At 35.3% G+C, this 13,007-nt stretch overlaps 1 protein-coding gene across 1 annotated transcript in view; it reads left to right on the forward strand.

The window, feature by feature from the left end:
- FBXO11 (F-box protein 11) overlaps nucleotides 1-12,160 on the forward strand; it is a 23,585-nt gene extending 11,425 nt beyond the window's left edge. The window contains exons 7-12 of the mRNA XM_019057756.2: nucleotides 1,058-1,361; nucleotides 1,862-2,165; nucleotides 3,077-3,297; nucleotides 3,803-4,021; nucleotides 5,193-5,400; nucleotides 7,044-12,160. Coding sequence (XP_018913301.1) covers nucleotides 1,058-1,361; nucleotides 1,862-2,165; nucleotides 3,077-3,297; nucleotides 3,803-4,021; nucleotides 5,193-5,400; nucleotides 7,044-7,173 — 1,386 coding nt within the window. The 3' untranslated portion in view covers nucleotides 7,174-12,160. The remainder of the gene's footprint in view (nucleotides 1-1,057; nucleotides 1,362-1,861; nucleotides 2,166-3,076; nucleotides 3,298-3,802; nucleotides 4,022-5,192; nucleotides 5,401-7,043) is intronic.
- The last annotated feature ends 847 nt before the right edge of the window (nucleotides 12,161-13,007 follow it).

Raw genomic sequence — 13,007 nt, forward strand, 5'->3', positions numbered from 1 at the left:
ATAACCTGGGACACAGACAATTTTTTGAATGACCTTGTGCTGAGTAGTATCTGATTGAGACAAACATTTTTTAAAGAAGGTACCATGCCACAGTCCGGGAATACCAGGAAATGTAAGAGTATTTAAAAATTCAGGGAAAACCTGGAAATTTTTTGAATGACCTTGTGCTGAGTAGTATCTGATTGAGACAAACATTTTTTAAAGAAGGTACCATGCCACAGTCCGGGAATACCAGGAAATGTAAGAGTATTTAAAAATTCAGGGAAAACCTGGAAATTTTGGGAAAAAATAATTTTATTACTTCTATACTAGAATGGGGATGACGTTTCGAACAACTAGTTTTGTGTGAAGTTTATTTGAAAATTATGTCTTAAACCATCTGGCATCTCCTCAAATGTCAGGGAATTTCATTTTCTAAATTCTGTAGCACCTCTGAGGAGAGAAGCTAATTATCAAATGAGATTAGGCACTCTGAAAGTCATATACAGCTGAAGCTTCTATTCCAAGCCAAAGCCTGTTAACCCTTTTATTACCATGACCACAGCATCTGCGTTCAGTGTAACCGCACTTTTCTGGCAAGGATTCTGTGTCGCTCAACAACCGCTAGTCAGAAGTATTCATATTTGTCGCTCTATCTGTCTTTATCAGCCTTATGCATTTCTTGCTTGGAGAATTTTTACATAAAACAAATTTTATCGATTCAGCAACTTCAAGAAAAAAAAACCTGCCATCTTCTCTGGGACAAATCTCGCTTTTTCCCTGTTTTTTCCTTCGTCCACTGGGGCATGTCAACATCGATTTCTGCCCAAAGCAGTTTCCAAATTGTAATCCTCTCGTATAAGTTAAATTTGTCCCTTTCCTCAATCTTAAAATACAGATAGATTCCCTTCGCATTAAAGTATCAGTTACTAAGGTACTAATGGTGCTGAAAAAATAGCATTTTTCTTCATTTAAACTTGCATAGAATGTCCAAATTTAACCCTTTTTTTGAATCTTCTTAGTCTCTGAAATTTTAAACTATACTAGTTTTTTGACCACCTCTAATTGCGTGTTACAGGGTTTCTTTGAAGCAAACGATATTCACAACAACAGGATCGCAGGCTTTGAAGTAAAAGCCGGAGCAAACCCAACAGTAGTACACTGTGAGATCCACCATGGTCAAACGGGAGGCATCTACGTCCACGAAAACGGCTTGGGCCAGTTCATCGACAATCGCATTCATTCAAATAACTTTGCAGGAGTCTGGATCACCTCCAACAGCAACCCAACGATTAGGAGAAATGAAATTTATAATGGCCACCAAGGTGGTGTCTACATCTTCGGTGAAGGCAGAGGACTGATAGAACATAATAATATTTATGGTGAGTTTCAGACCTTCATGTACAACAGATGTGCAGCTATTACTGAATGGATGGACATCGGTGAAAATTTATGCCAGCTGATGTTTTTTTTTATTGAAATTTATGAAACCAGCTTAAAGGCAAGAAGGATACTTTACCACAAACATGGGATTTACTCTCCTTTTGTTTACATTTTTGGAAAAAGAAAGGTTAAAATATAAGCACGTAGTGAGAAACTTTCCTACTAAGTGTATTAGTATCATAATATCAGGAGTTATGCAAAGACAAAAAGTCCTGGGGAACTTGCTGCATGTTGCAGTTCTAAATGTTTGATTCTTATCATTGAAGCAACTACTTTTCATGCATACAATTTTACAGATGAAAAAGAGTGAGAATTTAACATCAAATTCACAGGGAAGATGAAGAAAGCAGATATGACTGTGTAAGATGACGCGAAAAACATAGGCTGTCATCCAAGTTGTCCTAAGGTAATTTTATTTTGTAAATTTGTATTGTTTCAGGTAACGCCCTAGCTGGCATCCAAATAAGAACCAATAGCGATCCAATTGTTCGCCACAACAAAATCCATCACGGCCAGCACGGTGGCATTTACGTTCACGAAAAAGGGCAAGGGCTAATAGAAGAAAATGAAGTGTATGCAAATACTTTAGCTGGAGTTTGGATCACGACTGGAAGCACGCCTGTATTGAGGCGAAATCGAATCCACTCTGGGAAACAAGTCGGTGTATACTTCTACGATAATGGCCATGGAAAGCTGGAAGACAATGATATCTTTAATCATTTGTACTCTGGCGTGCAAATTAGGTTTGTTGGCCTTTTTTTTTTTTGTTTTAAAGCATCTGTTGACGTGATTCTCATTTTGATTATTCTTAAATTTTTATTTCGAATTAAGCTCTCTTAGTTTGCTGAGAAACAGTTTTCACGGTGGGTCAGTTATACTATTCTTGCATTTGTATTCTGATGGTTCATAGATCAATAAAAGTAGTAAAATCTGTCCTAATGTCGAGAGTTTCTGTCTATTTTTAATTGAGATGTAGCCATTTAAAAAAAACAGCGTATGATGTCATCCATCGTGGTGGTGCATACTGTAGTTTCTTTTACCTTGGGTTTAAGTTGAGCAACCAGTGGAAATTTGTTTATCACTAATCAATGAATTCAAGATGGTAGAACCAGTGGCATGCACCAAGACCAATCCACACAAGTCAGTCACTATGCATCTTTTCCGTATCCACTCCCCTGCCCAATATTAAGTGCCCAATAACCAAATGTGATGTTGTGGCTTGTTCCCATGAGAAATGCATTGCATATAAATTTCTTGCTGCAATGTCCCGTAGGGTGTAGAAACTTGTTTGTGGGAATAACTCATCTGTGCGAATTGGTCTTAGTATGGACGATGGCAGTGGATGACGTTACACAGTATTGTTCGTAAAGTGATATCTCTGTTGATATTGGAGGTAGAAACTTGGCATCTAGAGGGGCTCAACAGTGTTTCACGGAGCAACACATTTACTTTTTTACCGTGCGTTCAAAATTTCTCTTGGAAATTGACTTAAACTAATATCAAACCATTTGATCTCCCAGAACCACACACTATGAAACCTTTGAAAACCTTAAAATTTTGAACAAGATTGCTGTTGGTGATAGCATTTCTCTGAAATTTGAAATTTTGTCATTATAATTGTTTTCTCTAACAATTTATGGGCCTTTTTTTTCAGGACTGGTAGTGATCCTGTGATACGAGGGAATAAAATTTGGGGAGGACAAAATGGAGGTGTTTTAGTGTATAATGGTGGTTTAGGACGTTTAGAACAAAATGAAATTTTTGATAACGCCATGGCTGGCGTTTGGATTAAGACTGACTCGAATCCTACATTGAAGCGTAACAAAATATTCGATGGAAGAGATGGTGGAATTTGTATATTTAATGGTGGTAGAGGTAAGTAACTTCTTTTGTCCATGTTTCAGCCGTAAAAATTATGAATAAAACAACCCGAATAATTTATAATTATTTTACTCAAATATGTCAGTTTTATTTTTTCACTCAGTTGTTTTGGATTTAATGAATGATCTGGTCGTTTGATGTACAGACGTATTCTAACTTAAAGTAAATGCGCTTATTCCTCTCGTACAAGATAATAGTAACTGTATTGTAAGAAAAAAAAAGACATGAAATAGTTAAAAAGAAAGTTCAGTCTATTGTGCAACAATGTGATGTTGAACGGATTATTAAGATATTCACCTGAATATAAAAACGTATAAGTTTAGAAAGAAGAATTTGCAATCTCCAAGTTCTGATCTTTAGAATTTAATTTTGTGGAAGGTGTAGTTGGTATACTCTCATATAAATGAAGGTCCTTTTGCATTACTTTTCTAAGGTATAACCTTTTTCTGTCCAGTGTGTGCATTAAGATATAGCTTCAGTTATCATTTTTTTTCCACAGGAATTTTAGAAGAAAATGATATATTTCGCAATGCCCAAGCTGGCGTTTTAATTTCAACGCAAAGTCATCCAACATTACGTCGAAACCGAATTTTTGACGGTTTGGCTGCTGGCGTAGAAATAACAAACAACGCAACTGCAACACTCGAAAGTAATCAAATTTTCAACAACCGCTTTGGTGGTTTATGTTTAGCTTCAGGAGTTCAACCCATTGCGAGATGTGAGTATTCAAAATGCAATCATTTTACCCTTCAGAATCGGTACTTTTTCCATCAAATTTTCAAGGAAGTTTGAGAACCTAAATTAATTCGCACATCTTTAACTCATTGCTCTGCAAATTTTATACCTCATACATGTCCAGATTGAGTAATTAACAAGACCAATCCTCACAGGTCAGTCATTGTGCATCTTTTTGAAATCCACTCTCCCGCCCAGTCTAACTCGGCCGCACTCAGTGTGACGTCACATCAGATGCCCCCACAAGATAAACATTGCCAATAGCCAGTTCTAAGTCACTGCGCAGTAGAGTTTCAAAACTCCTTTTCAGGAATAACTGACCTATGGGGATTGGTCCTTGCAATTAATTTTTTCTAAATCAGCAACTTTGACAGCTGAAGATACATTGAAAACTCGTTCAGTAGTATTGAACTTCCAATAAACATCAATCATTCTATGATCTCTGCTGGGAAATGGCCAAAAATTATGCTCAAGAGCTTCTATTATGGCTTGTTATACGACTGTGAAAATAACAAAATTATGAAATCAGCAAAAGTCACAAGAAAATTGAATTATTTTTTGTTATTAGGCACGTTAATATCTTTCTAAATTGAGCAATTTGCTGCCTAAAAATGGGGTTTAGTCGGTCTCAATACTCTTATGTACCTTCACCAATAATGTCATCTCTTACCAAACAGGGTTGCCACAGTCAGGGAATATGGGGAAAAGGGAGAAATGCCAGGGAATCTTCAATAGTCAGGGAATAATTGTCGAGTCACCTTTTTTGCTTTCTAGAATGGGTTTGACGTTTTGAACAACAAATTTTCTCTGAGAACTATTTCAAATTCTATCTTTTTAACCATCTGGCACATCTTCATTTGTTCGGGAATTTTTCCAAAATGGGTCAGGGAGATCAGGAAAATTCAATTTCTAAATCCTACGTCAACTCTGGTTCTTTGGATAAATGATAATTGTCTCTTCGACCCGAGCCTGTTGCTGTCCGTTTACGGTCTGAAAGAAGTCAGCAAGTTGGGGTGTTCCGCCTTTTTATGCCAAATCAATAATATCCATCATTCTTTTTCTTTAGCATTATAAATTGAAACCCTCAGAAATTTACTTGTATTTTTTTACTCGTTGTTTAATTTACTGTGAATAAACTGTTTGTTTTTCTGCAGTGAACAAAATATTTAGTAACCAAGATGCTGTGGAGAAAGCAGTACGGAATGGACAATGCTTGTATAAAATTTCATCGTACACTTCATTTCCTATGCATGACTTCTACCGCTGTCAAACGTGCAATACCACAGATAGGAACGCGATTTGCGTTAATTGTATCAAAACGTGCCACGCAGGCCATGAAGTAGAATTCATCAGGCATGACCGGTAAGTTTTTTTATGTGTTACTCAAGATTGCAAAATTTATGAGGTGGAAGCACATCGATATCACAAAAGAATAGTTTTTGACTAAATTTATTTGAAAATGGAGTTTTATTTGAAGGTCAAGGATTTGCTGAGTTTTTGGATTTTCTGCCGACTGCTCAGTGCCTAACAAATTTCTTGTTTTTCTGGAACTTTTTATTGTTTTATAAGAAATCTGATTTAAATTGTTGAGGGCAAAGTCATGGAAAAAAATTGATTGTGTATATCCCACCTCAAAGTATCAAAATATTTAGTCCTAAGTTCAGCTGTTCAGCTTTTTTTTTTTACCTACTTTTAATTAGCCGGTAGGGTTAATCCCACGCTTGATCTCCCAGTCCCTTGACATTCAGCTACAGGTGACCTTTGCCCGAGACCATCAAACTCCGGTTACCTGACCGGGAATCGATCCCGGGATCTCTAGGTCATAGGGTGAGCGATACAACCACTACCTTACGGAAGGTCGACTCTAATCAAACATGATCAAGCAGAAGATAAATGAGAATTTAATTGGCTTCAGATGTTGATTAGAGTATCCCATTAAAAAGTCAATTTTTCAAAGCTGCCCCCCAAAAAAGAAATCGTAAATAAAATGAGAGCCATAAGGACCTGTCAGTGGAGGACGTGTTCTAAAAATGCTTACGTAAATGAATTATTATCATAGACTGAACTCTGTTTTTCAAAACTTCCTCTGTAAATAGATATATTTTAATTACTGGCAATCAGTTTCTCACTTTACATTCATTCGAAGGTGATTGAGTGTTGAGGGAACATGGAGGCTCAAAAAGAAAGAAAAATCAATCTGAAAATCCAAGTTTGAGTTCTATTTCACCCAAGACGAAAACCTAAAAACATCCTTTCTGTAACTAATCTCACAGTATATTTTGGGTTATGATTTCTTTTCGCTTCACCTTACAGACCATTTTTATGTTAGTAAATTAAAGCGCAATTTCTCAATCAACAAATGGGTCTTGATCCTGAATCAGAATAAAATGGGGAGCGATACTGCTTTTCAATTGTCTATCTCTAAACAATTAAACCTGCGCATTCCTTCTATAAGAACATATATTTACTTAAATGCCAAGATAGTCAGCAGTTCAAATCATCCTTTTTTTTTTTCGCATTCCTCGCACATGGAAAAAGGAGCATTTTCTTTAACTGAAAAATAAAATGTAAAAATCGACGGTGCAAGTCCGCAATCACATAACTCATTTGTGGTGTCTGAAAATCTCCGCCTCTATGTTAATTTTTTAAGAGAGAACAAATTGACATCATTCCTTGAAGTTTTTGCAGAATTTTCTTTGCATAGAGAAGAAAAATCACTGCAATTTTAAAGAATGGCCGTTGAGTAGTTTTCCGTTTAAAAAATAAAGTATGATAGGAAGTCTGCGACGTCGCAAATTGAGTTATGTGATTGCCGACTCACACCGTCGATATTTACTTAAATGCTAAGATAGCCAGCAGTTCGAATCATCCTTTTTTTTTTCACATTCCTCGCATATGGAAAAAAGAGCATTTTCCTTAACTGAAAAATAAAATGTAAAAATATGTAACCCTGAAAGCATCGCAGTGAAGCTGGGAAGTTGATAAATGTTTGTGCGAATTTCCAGATTTTTCTGTGATTGTGGAGCGGGAACGCTGAGTAACCAATGCCAGCTCCAAGGTGAGCCCACTCAAGACACGGACACTCTCTATGACTCCGCCGCTCCGATGGAATCCCACACATTAATGGTGAATTGAAAGCCCCAAGTTGACCGTCGCTCGCTCGAAACCTCTTTTAGTCTTCACCTTGTGCCAACACTTGCGCAGACCCACCTCTGCGCGTTAGTTTTTAATTAATTGTTTTTGTTTCTCAACATTTTGCTCATCGATTTTCATCAGTTTTTTTTTTTTTATCACCATCAATGCGTGTTTATTTTTCTTGATTTTTGTGTCTAGTTATATTTCTTTCAAATTGATTTCGTGTGTATCATATTCACGTCGCACCACGGTGCGGCGGACTCTGTTGTACATACCTGTACATTAGCACTTAGCGTACCCTACGTGTCTAAAACTCTTTAAACTGCAAAAGATTTTGTACAAAGTTGAATTTTTGAAATGCTTTGGAACTGATATTGGTTTTGTATTCTCTCCACTGAAAAATGTCTCACTTGCTGTAAATAAGTTTGTTTTTGTCCAAATTTGCAATATTCCGTTTGAGTTTGAGATCGTTTGACTTCATTTTATGTGCAGTCTCCCTGAACGAAGGTGTTAGGTTATCAATGATGCACTCTCTCAGAAACTTGGTTTCACTTTGACAACTGTACCAGAAGCCTCTTTAAAGTATTCAAAATTGAAACTACGTACTCTGCCATTAGATTTGATGGGTATTTTTGCCTCTTGTTTTGTTTTTCTTTTGTTGTTTAAAATATCTGTTAGATTCAGATAAAAAATTCAATCTACACTCATTGGAACTGAGGCCAGCCAGTTAACCCTTTGTTGTTTGCATATTATATGGACTACCTATCTTTCCCAGAGAATTGGAAAAAAAAAAAAAATAACATATTAGCAAAATTTTTAGAAAATGAAACCAGACCACTCCAAGTTTCTAGGAACAGTGAGATCTCCTCTTCTTCTTTCCTTTCCAGAGCCTGCAACTACTATTGTTACATACAAAATTTCGTAAACCTGAGAGTTTCACTAAGAAGAAAGAGAGGGAAATCTGATTTTATACCATTCCCTGCGAATTACTACTGCTGGATTTTTGTCAAATACAAGTTAATAACAGTAACGCATTTTATTGTATTAAATGGAAAATTAAATGTCTTTTTAAAGTAAAGTTCCTTAGAAATGCACTACAACGCTGTTTTAAAGATATGCCATTTTACCTCTTACTTGACTCGACAAAAATAGCAAAGTTTACATTTTGTTCTGGAAGATCTTAGTAATTCTTTTTAGACATCCCATGCATGAATATGATTAGTTGAAAGTTAGAGATGTTCCTCTGATTTTTTTCCTTTTTGCAAGATGATGATGTCAGTCCTTAAAATTTCCTTTAGGAAACTTTCCTCAGTGATGTTCAGAGTTTTGCAGAAACATTTAATCCTGGTTGTTTTCTATCTTGGTGACTTGTATGAAAAAACGAGCGCTGAATCGACGGAATTTTTTGAGGGATGCTGTACTTTAACTCTTCTTTAATTAGTTGCAATTTTAAGATGAAAACTTTTTAGGTGCAATATAGTGTAAATTTGTGTAGTTGTTATTTTTGAGTGTTCAAGAATGTGCTTCAATTTTGTGCATGATGACACCACTGTTTACTCTTTGCTTTGTTTTGTTTTTCCACTTCTATTCTAGTGTAAAAGGAAAGATAATTAAAAATGATAAATAAATTGTTTTGGACTGAAATCGAAAGTATTGATCAAATTCTTGATTGTAAATTGGTAAAGTGATATGAAAATTTCAAAATTGGATGTGTTAAGATGAATGATATATTTTTAGGAAAAGGAATGTTAGTTTTGTTTTTCTTTGGCTCGTGAGGTTGGGACTTGATTCTTCTTACTCGTTTTTCAAACTGCATGTTATTATCATTCATCTCATTCATGTAAATTTAATTACGCTATCCTTTTCTGTTCTCCTCGTTCTTTTTTGTTAAGATGCTCATGAAGCTTATATCATGAGTGTTGTAAGTTGAACCAAAGTTCTCAATTCCTATGAACTGCAATTTTTCGTTCCCAAGCAAGTTTAGTTTTAGATGACTTCATTCTATTGGATTCTTAGGAAATGATTGAGGATACATATAAAAGTATGAAAAATAAGATTGAAATCGAATAAAAGTTTTCCATTTATTACTGGACCATTGAATAATTAAAATCATTGTAGTTATTGGTCAGTTACATTTGTTCTGGAATTTTTGTTGTTTTTTGAATGTTCAATGTTCAATATTCAGTTATCGAAAATTCAAAATACAATAATGCAAGTCTTGTAAACTGGGCACACCTGTACGAATAATATAGTCTATCTCTACTAGAATTTTCCAAAAAGATGTATGTGCAATAAAGTGGGACAAGTAATTTACAGGCTGTAAGAATGAACACCGAATCGGAAGAGGATTTGTGTGGCAATGATGGCATAGAGATGGCAAGAGACTAGATGTAAGTAAAAACTTCTCAAGATTTGATTAGAAGCTAAAGTCTGTCAAGGGTTTTAAATACTTTGCAGAAGTGTCCTAAATTCCTTCCTAGATTTTGTGCTTGATTGAATCTTCAGAGGTGTTAGCCATTGTAAAAATCAGGCCACCTCACTGATTTTCTTTCCCCTTGTCTGAGCCCTACCTGATACCTGCTACCAAAAGCATGTTATTACACTTATCTCTTTTTTTAAAATTTGTGATAAAGATAGACTTTCTGATGTATTCTTTTTGTCCTGAGTTGTTATGATTTTTTGGTGAAGGATTATTGAATGTCAACAAGGCTAAAAACCTAGGAAAACTGGAAAAAGTTAAAAGAACATGGTTATCCCAAAAATGTCATCAAATTACCTAGGTAAAATTGGAATTTTACCTTTTCACTCAGTTTTTTCCCATCTTTTGCATTTTCCCCACTGCAGAAATCAATATCATTGGAAGATATTAACTGATGAGAAGACAGGTAACCTGATGGCCAAGACAGGTAACCTGAGGGCCAAGACAGGTAACCTGAGGGCCAATTAATTTCAAGATTAATGTTAGATTGTTTCTTTTGAACTTATTTCATTCAATCAATGGTGGAATCATCGAATTTCTTTTTTATTTTGCGGTGGGAAATGGTAAATCCCCCCCAAGTCAGTAGATGTCCTGGCTTTGAACTAACACACTTGGACCGTACTGTTTGTCCGAATAATTTCCTTGTTGAATTCATTTTCTCATCATGCAGTTGTTTTCCTCCACATAAGGACTTTTGAAATATCTCATTCATGAGAAATAAGACATATTATAATTGTTTATTCAGACATAATTAAGAATCACAATATCAGTAAATCAGTCGGAGAAATCTCAGTTTGACTTTTTCTCGTTTACTCTTCGCCTTGTCTCAATCATGCCCAAAATTTCAAATTTTTATCTCTGCTCCTGTTTTCTGTAGTCTTCAAAATCTATTCTGTACAATATGCACATCGTGTGTAAAGTGTGTCATGCATATTTTGAATTGAAACACAACGTGCCAGAATGTCATTGTAAGAAAATCGTGCCTAGGAGGTGATTTTTGTTTAAAATGAAGCACCAATTTTTATATTTTTCGCTTAAAGCAATTTTTTGTGAACAAGATCAGTGCCCAATCGTAGTTAAGAAAAGTAAGGAGGAAGTTTCACTTTTGTCTTTGTCTTCGCAAACCGTGCTACATGTTTTAACAAAATGTTCTTAACTTTGTAGAGCATACGAAATTCATCACTGCGTGTTTTTGTGAAGTTTTCAACCACTGTGTCTGACTACGCAACTGCATGCTAGCTCATCAAACATTGAAACAGGGTCAGACAGCCTCTGGAAGAAGTGGCAGTGTTTTTGCAGACCTGTCCGTAACATTTTTAAATAAGTCGATCAATTGCCTATATTGTCGGTGAATTCGAACCAAAGTATCTTGAGATGCAACTTTACTAAACTGCTTCTGTTTTTACATTTTATTTTATGGAAAGAATGAATCAGTATTATTTTTATTTTTGTATGGATTTTCTTTCCCCCTCAAAAATATTTTTTACAAATGTATGTGTTAATGTTGGTTGGTTTTCTTTCAGGAAAATACGAAGTGGGAAGAAATTTTGAATTATCCTCATCAAAAAACATCATTTTATTAATATACTACATTTTTTTTTTTTCTTTTAAATGCTTGCACTTTGCACTCCTCTTTGTCAGCAGTGTGCATTCATAATCAAGGAAAGACAAGGCACTCACCGAATCACTCTTAAGTTCTATGAATTTTTGGCTCACTGTTCAAAGCGTACCAAAACCAATGAATTTTTCCCTTGGATGCCGTCGTGAAATACATGATCCTAGAAAGAGCAGTTTTAAGAACTTCTGTTTTCCGTAGTTTGGCGTCCGTCATTAAAATAAGCCCATCAAAATGGGTCATCAATGCAACTGTTGAGTGTTGTCGATCAAAATTTAGAGGTGCCTCTAGTGTTCGATCAACATTATTCCCAAGCAGAGTATCAAAAGATTTTGTATTTGATGCTCTGTTCAGGATACATGTTGATCAAAAAGTAGGGGCGTCTCTTGATTCTGACTGACAACATTCAACAGTCACATCACTGACCCATTTTGACGCACTCATTCCCCAGGAGAAAGCCAAGCTTACCTAAAAAATCTGCAAATTTTTTTGAGCTTACCTTTCAACTGAAAGGTGCGCCTTTTATTCATATGAACTTTTCTAGGTTTTTTTCCTAGTAGCATCTCAAGAACATTAAGTGGTATTTTAGGCCTCTCTATTTTTTCTAACTATGAATGGCTGTTTGACCCTTGTCAACTTCACAAATTTCACTTGGTCTTAGATCATTATTTCGAGCATTTTCAAAGCAAAAACTGATAACTTCAAGTGTAACTTTTTGTAATAAATGTATCATTACTGTCTCTGTCATCATTATTTATATGAAAAACTGTAAATATGTAGTTTAATCAAACTTCATTGTATGTACTAAGAATTTTTTTCCGGAATTTAATGCTTAGCTATTTTGTGTTTCATATCGTTTTTTTCACAAATTAAAATTATTTATTGTTTCCGTCTTTTGTCGGTTGTTTTAATCTCAACTTTTCTCCTTTGATGATAAAATTTAATTCAACAGTTTTAAAAATGACAAAAACTGCACCATATGGATGTTGCTACTTTTCTGGCAGTTTTTCTTCCAGATTAGAAATTAAAACTCACCTTTACATTTTTTCCTGGGTTGGAACAGTTGAAAGTACACAAAGTAAAAATTAGTAGGAACGTTTCGGATGAATCATGTTTCTGTTTTACTTTGAAATTCGATGATGTTTTGCAGGGTTTTTGTGTGCTGGGGCTGCTGGGTGCATCCGAAATATTATTATTTTTTACTTCTAAGTACATGAAATCTACATGGATGAAGAGTTCAAATCAAAGTATTCACCAATCATGTTCCTACCAATTTAAGAACCAGAAAATATTAGCTCTACCCAATTGTGGAAAGAATTAAGGATATTTAAGAACATATTGATGGTTCAAGTCGAGAAGTGTGTACCTCAGATTGGAATGTTGTACCTAAATCTCCGCTCATTTTTTTTTTAATCGGATTACTGATCAGCATCAGTTCCTTTTCAAATTTTCTGTAAAATTTCTTCCCCTATTCTAAAAAAGTACGCAATATTACAAGAAATCATTTTGATAAGATGTCCTTGACAGTGTTCTATCTCGCCCAAGCGCCACGGCCCAAAAGATTGGGGAAACAGGGCCATCATGGTGCCTCAAAAAGTTGATGCATCCCACTGATTTTTTCAAACTCGCCATTTCATGGGCCATGCTGCATTTACTAAAAGTCTGCCTCCTATTAAATTGTAGATTGCTTGTAAAATTTTAGGAGGTTAGTGAAACCCTGCTCTCTGAGGGAAGTAAATA

The sequence above is a fragment of the Bemisia tabaci genome, chromosome 6 (genome assembly GCF_918797505.1).
Source record: "Bemisia tabaci chromosome 6, PGI_BMITA_v3".
NCBI classification, from domain to species: Eukaryota; Metazoa; Arthropoda; class Insecta; order Hemiptera; family Aleyrodidae; genus Bemisia; species Bemisia tabaci.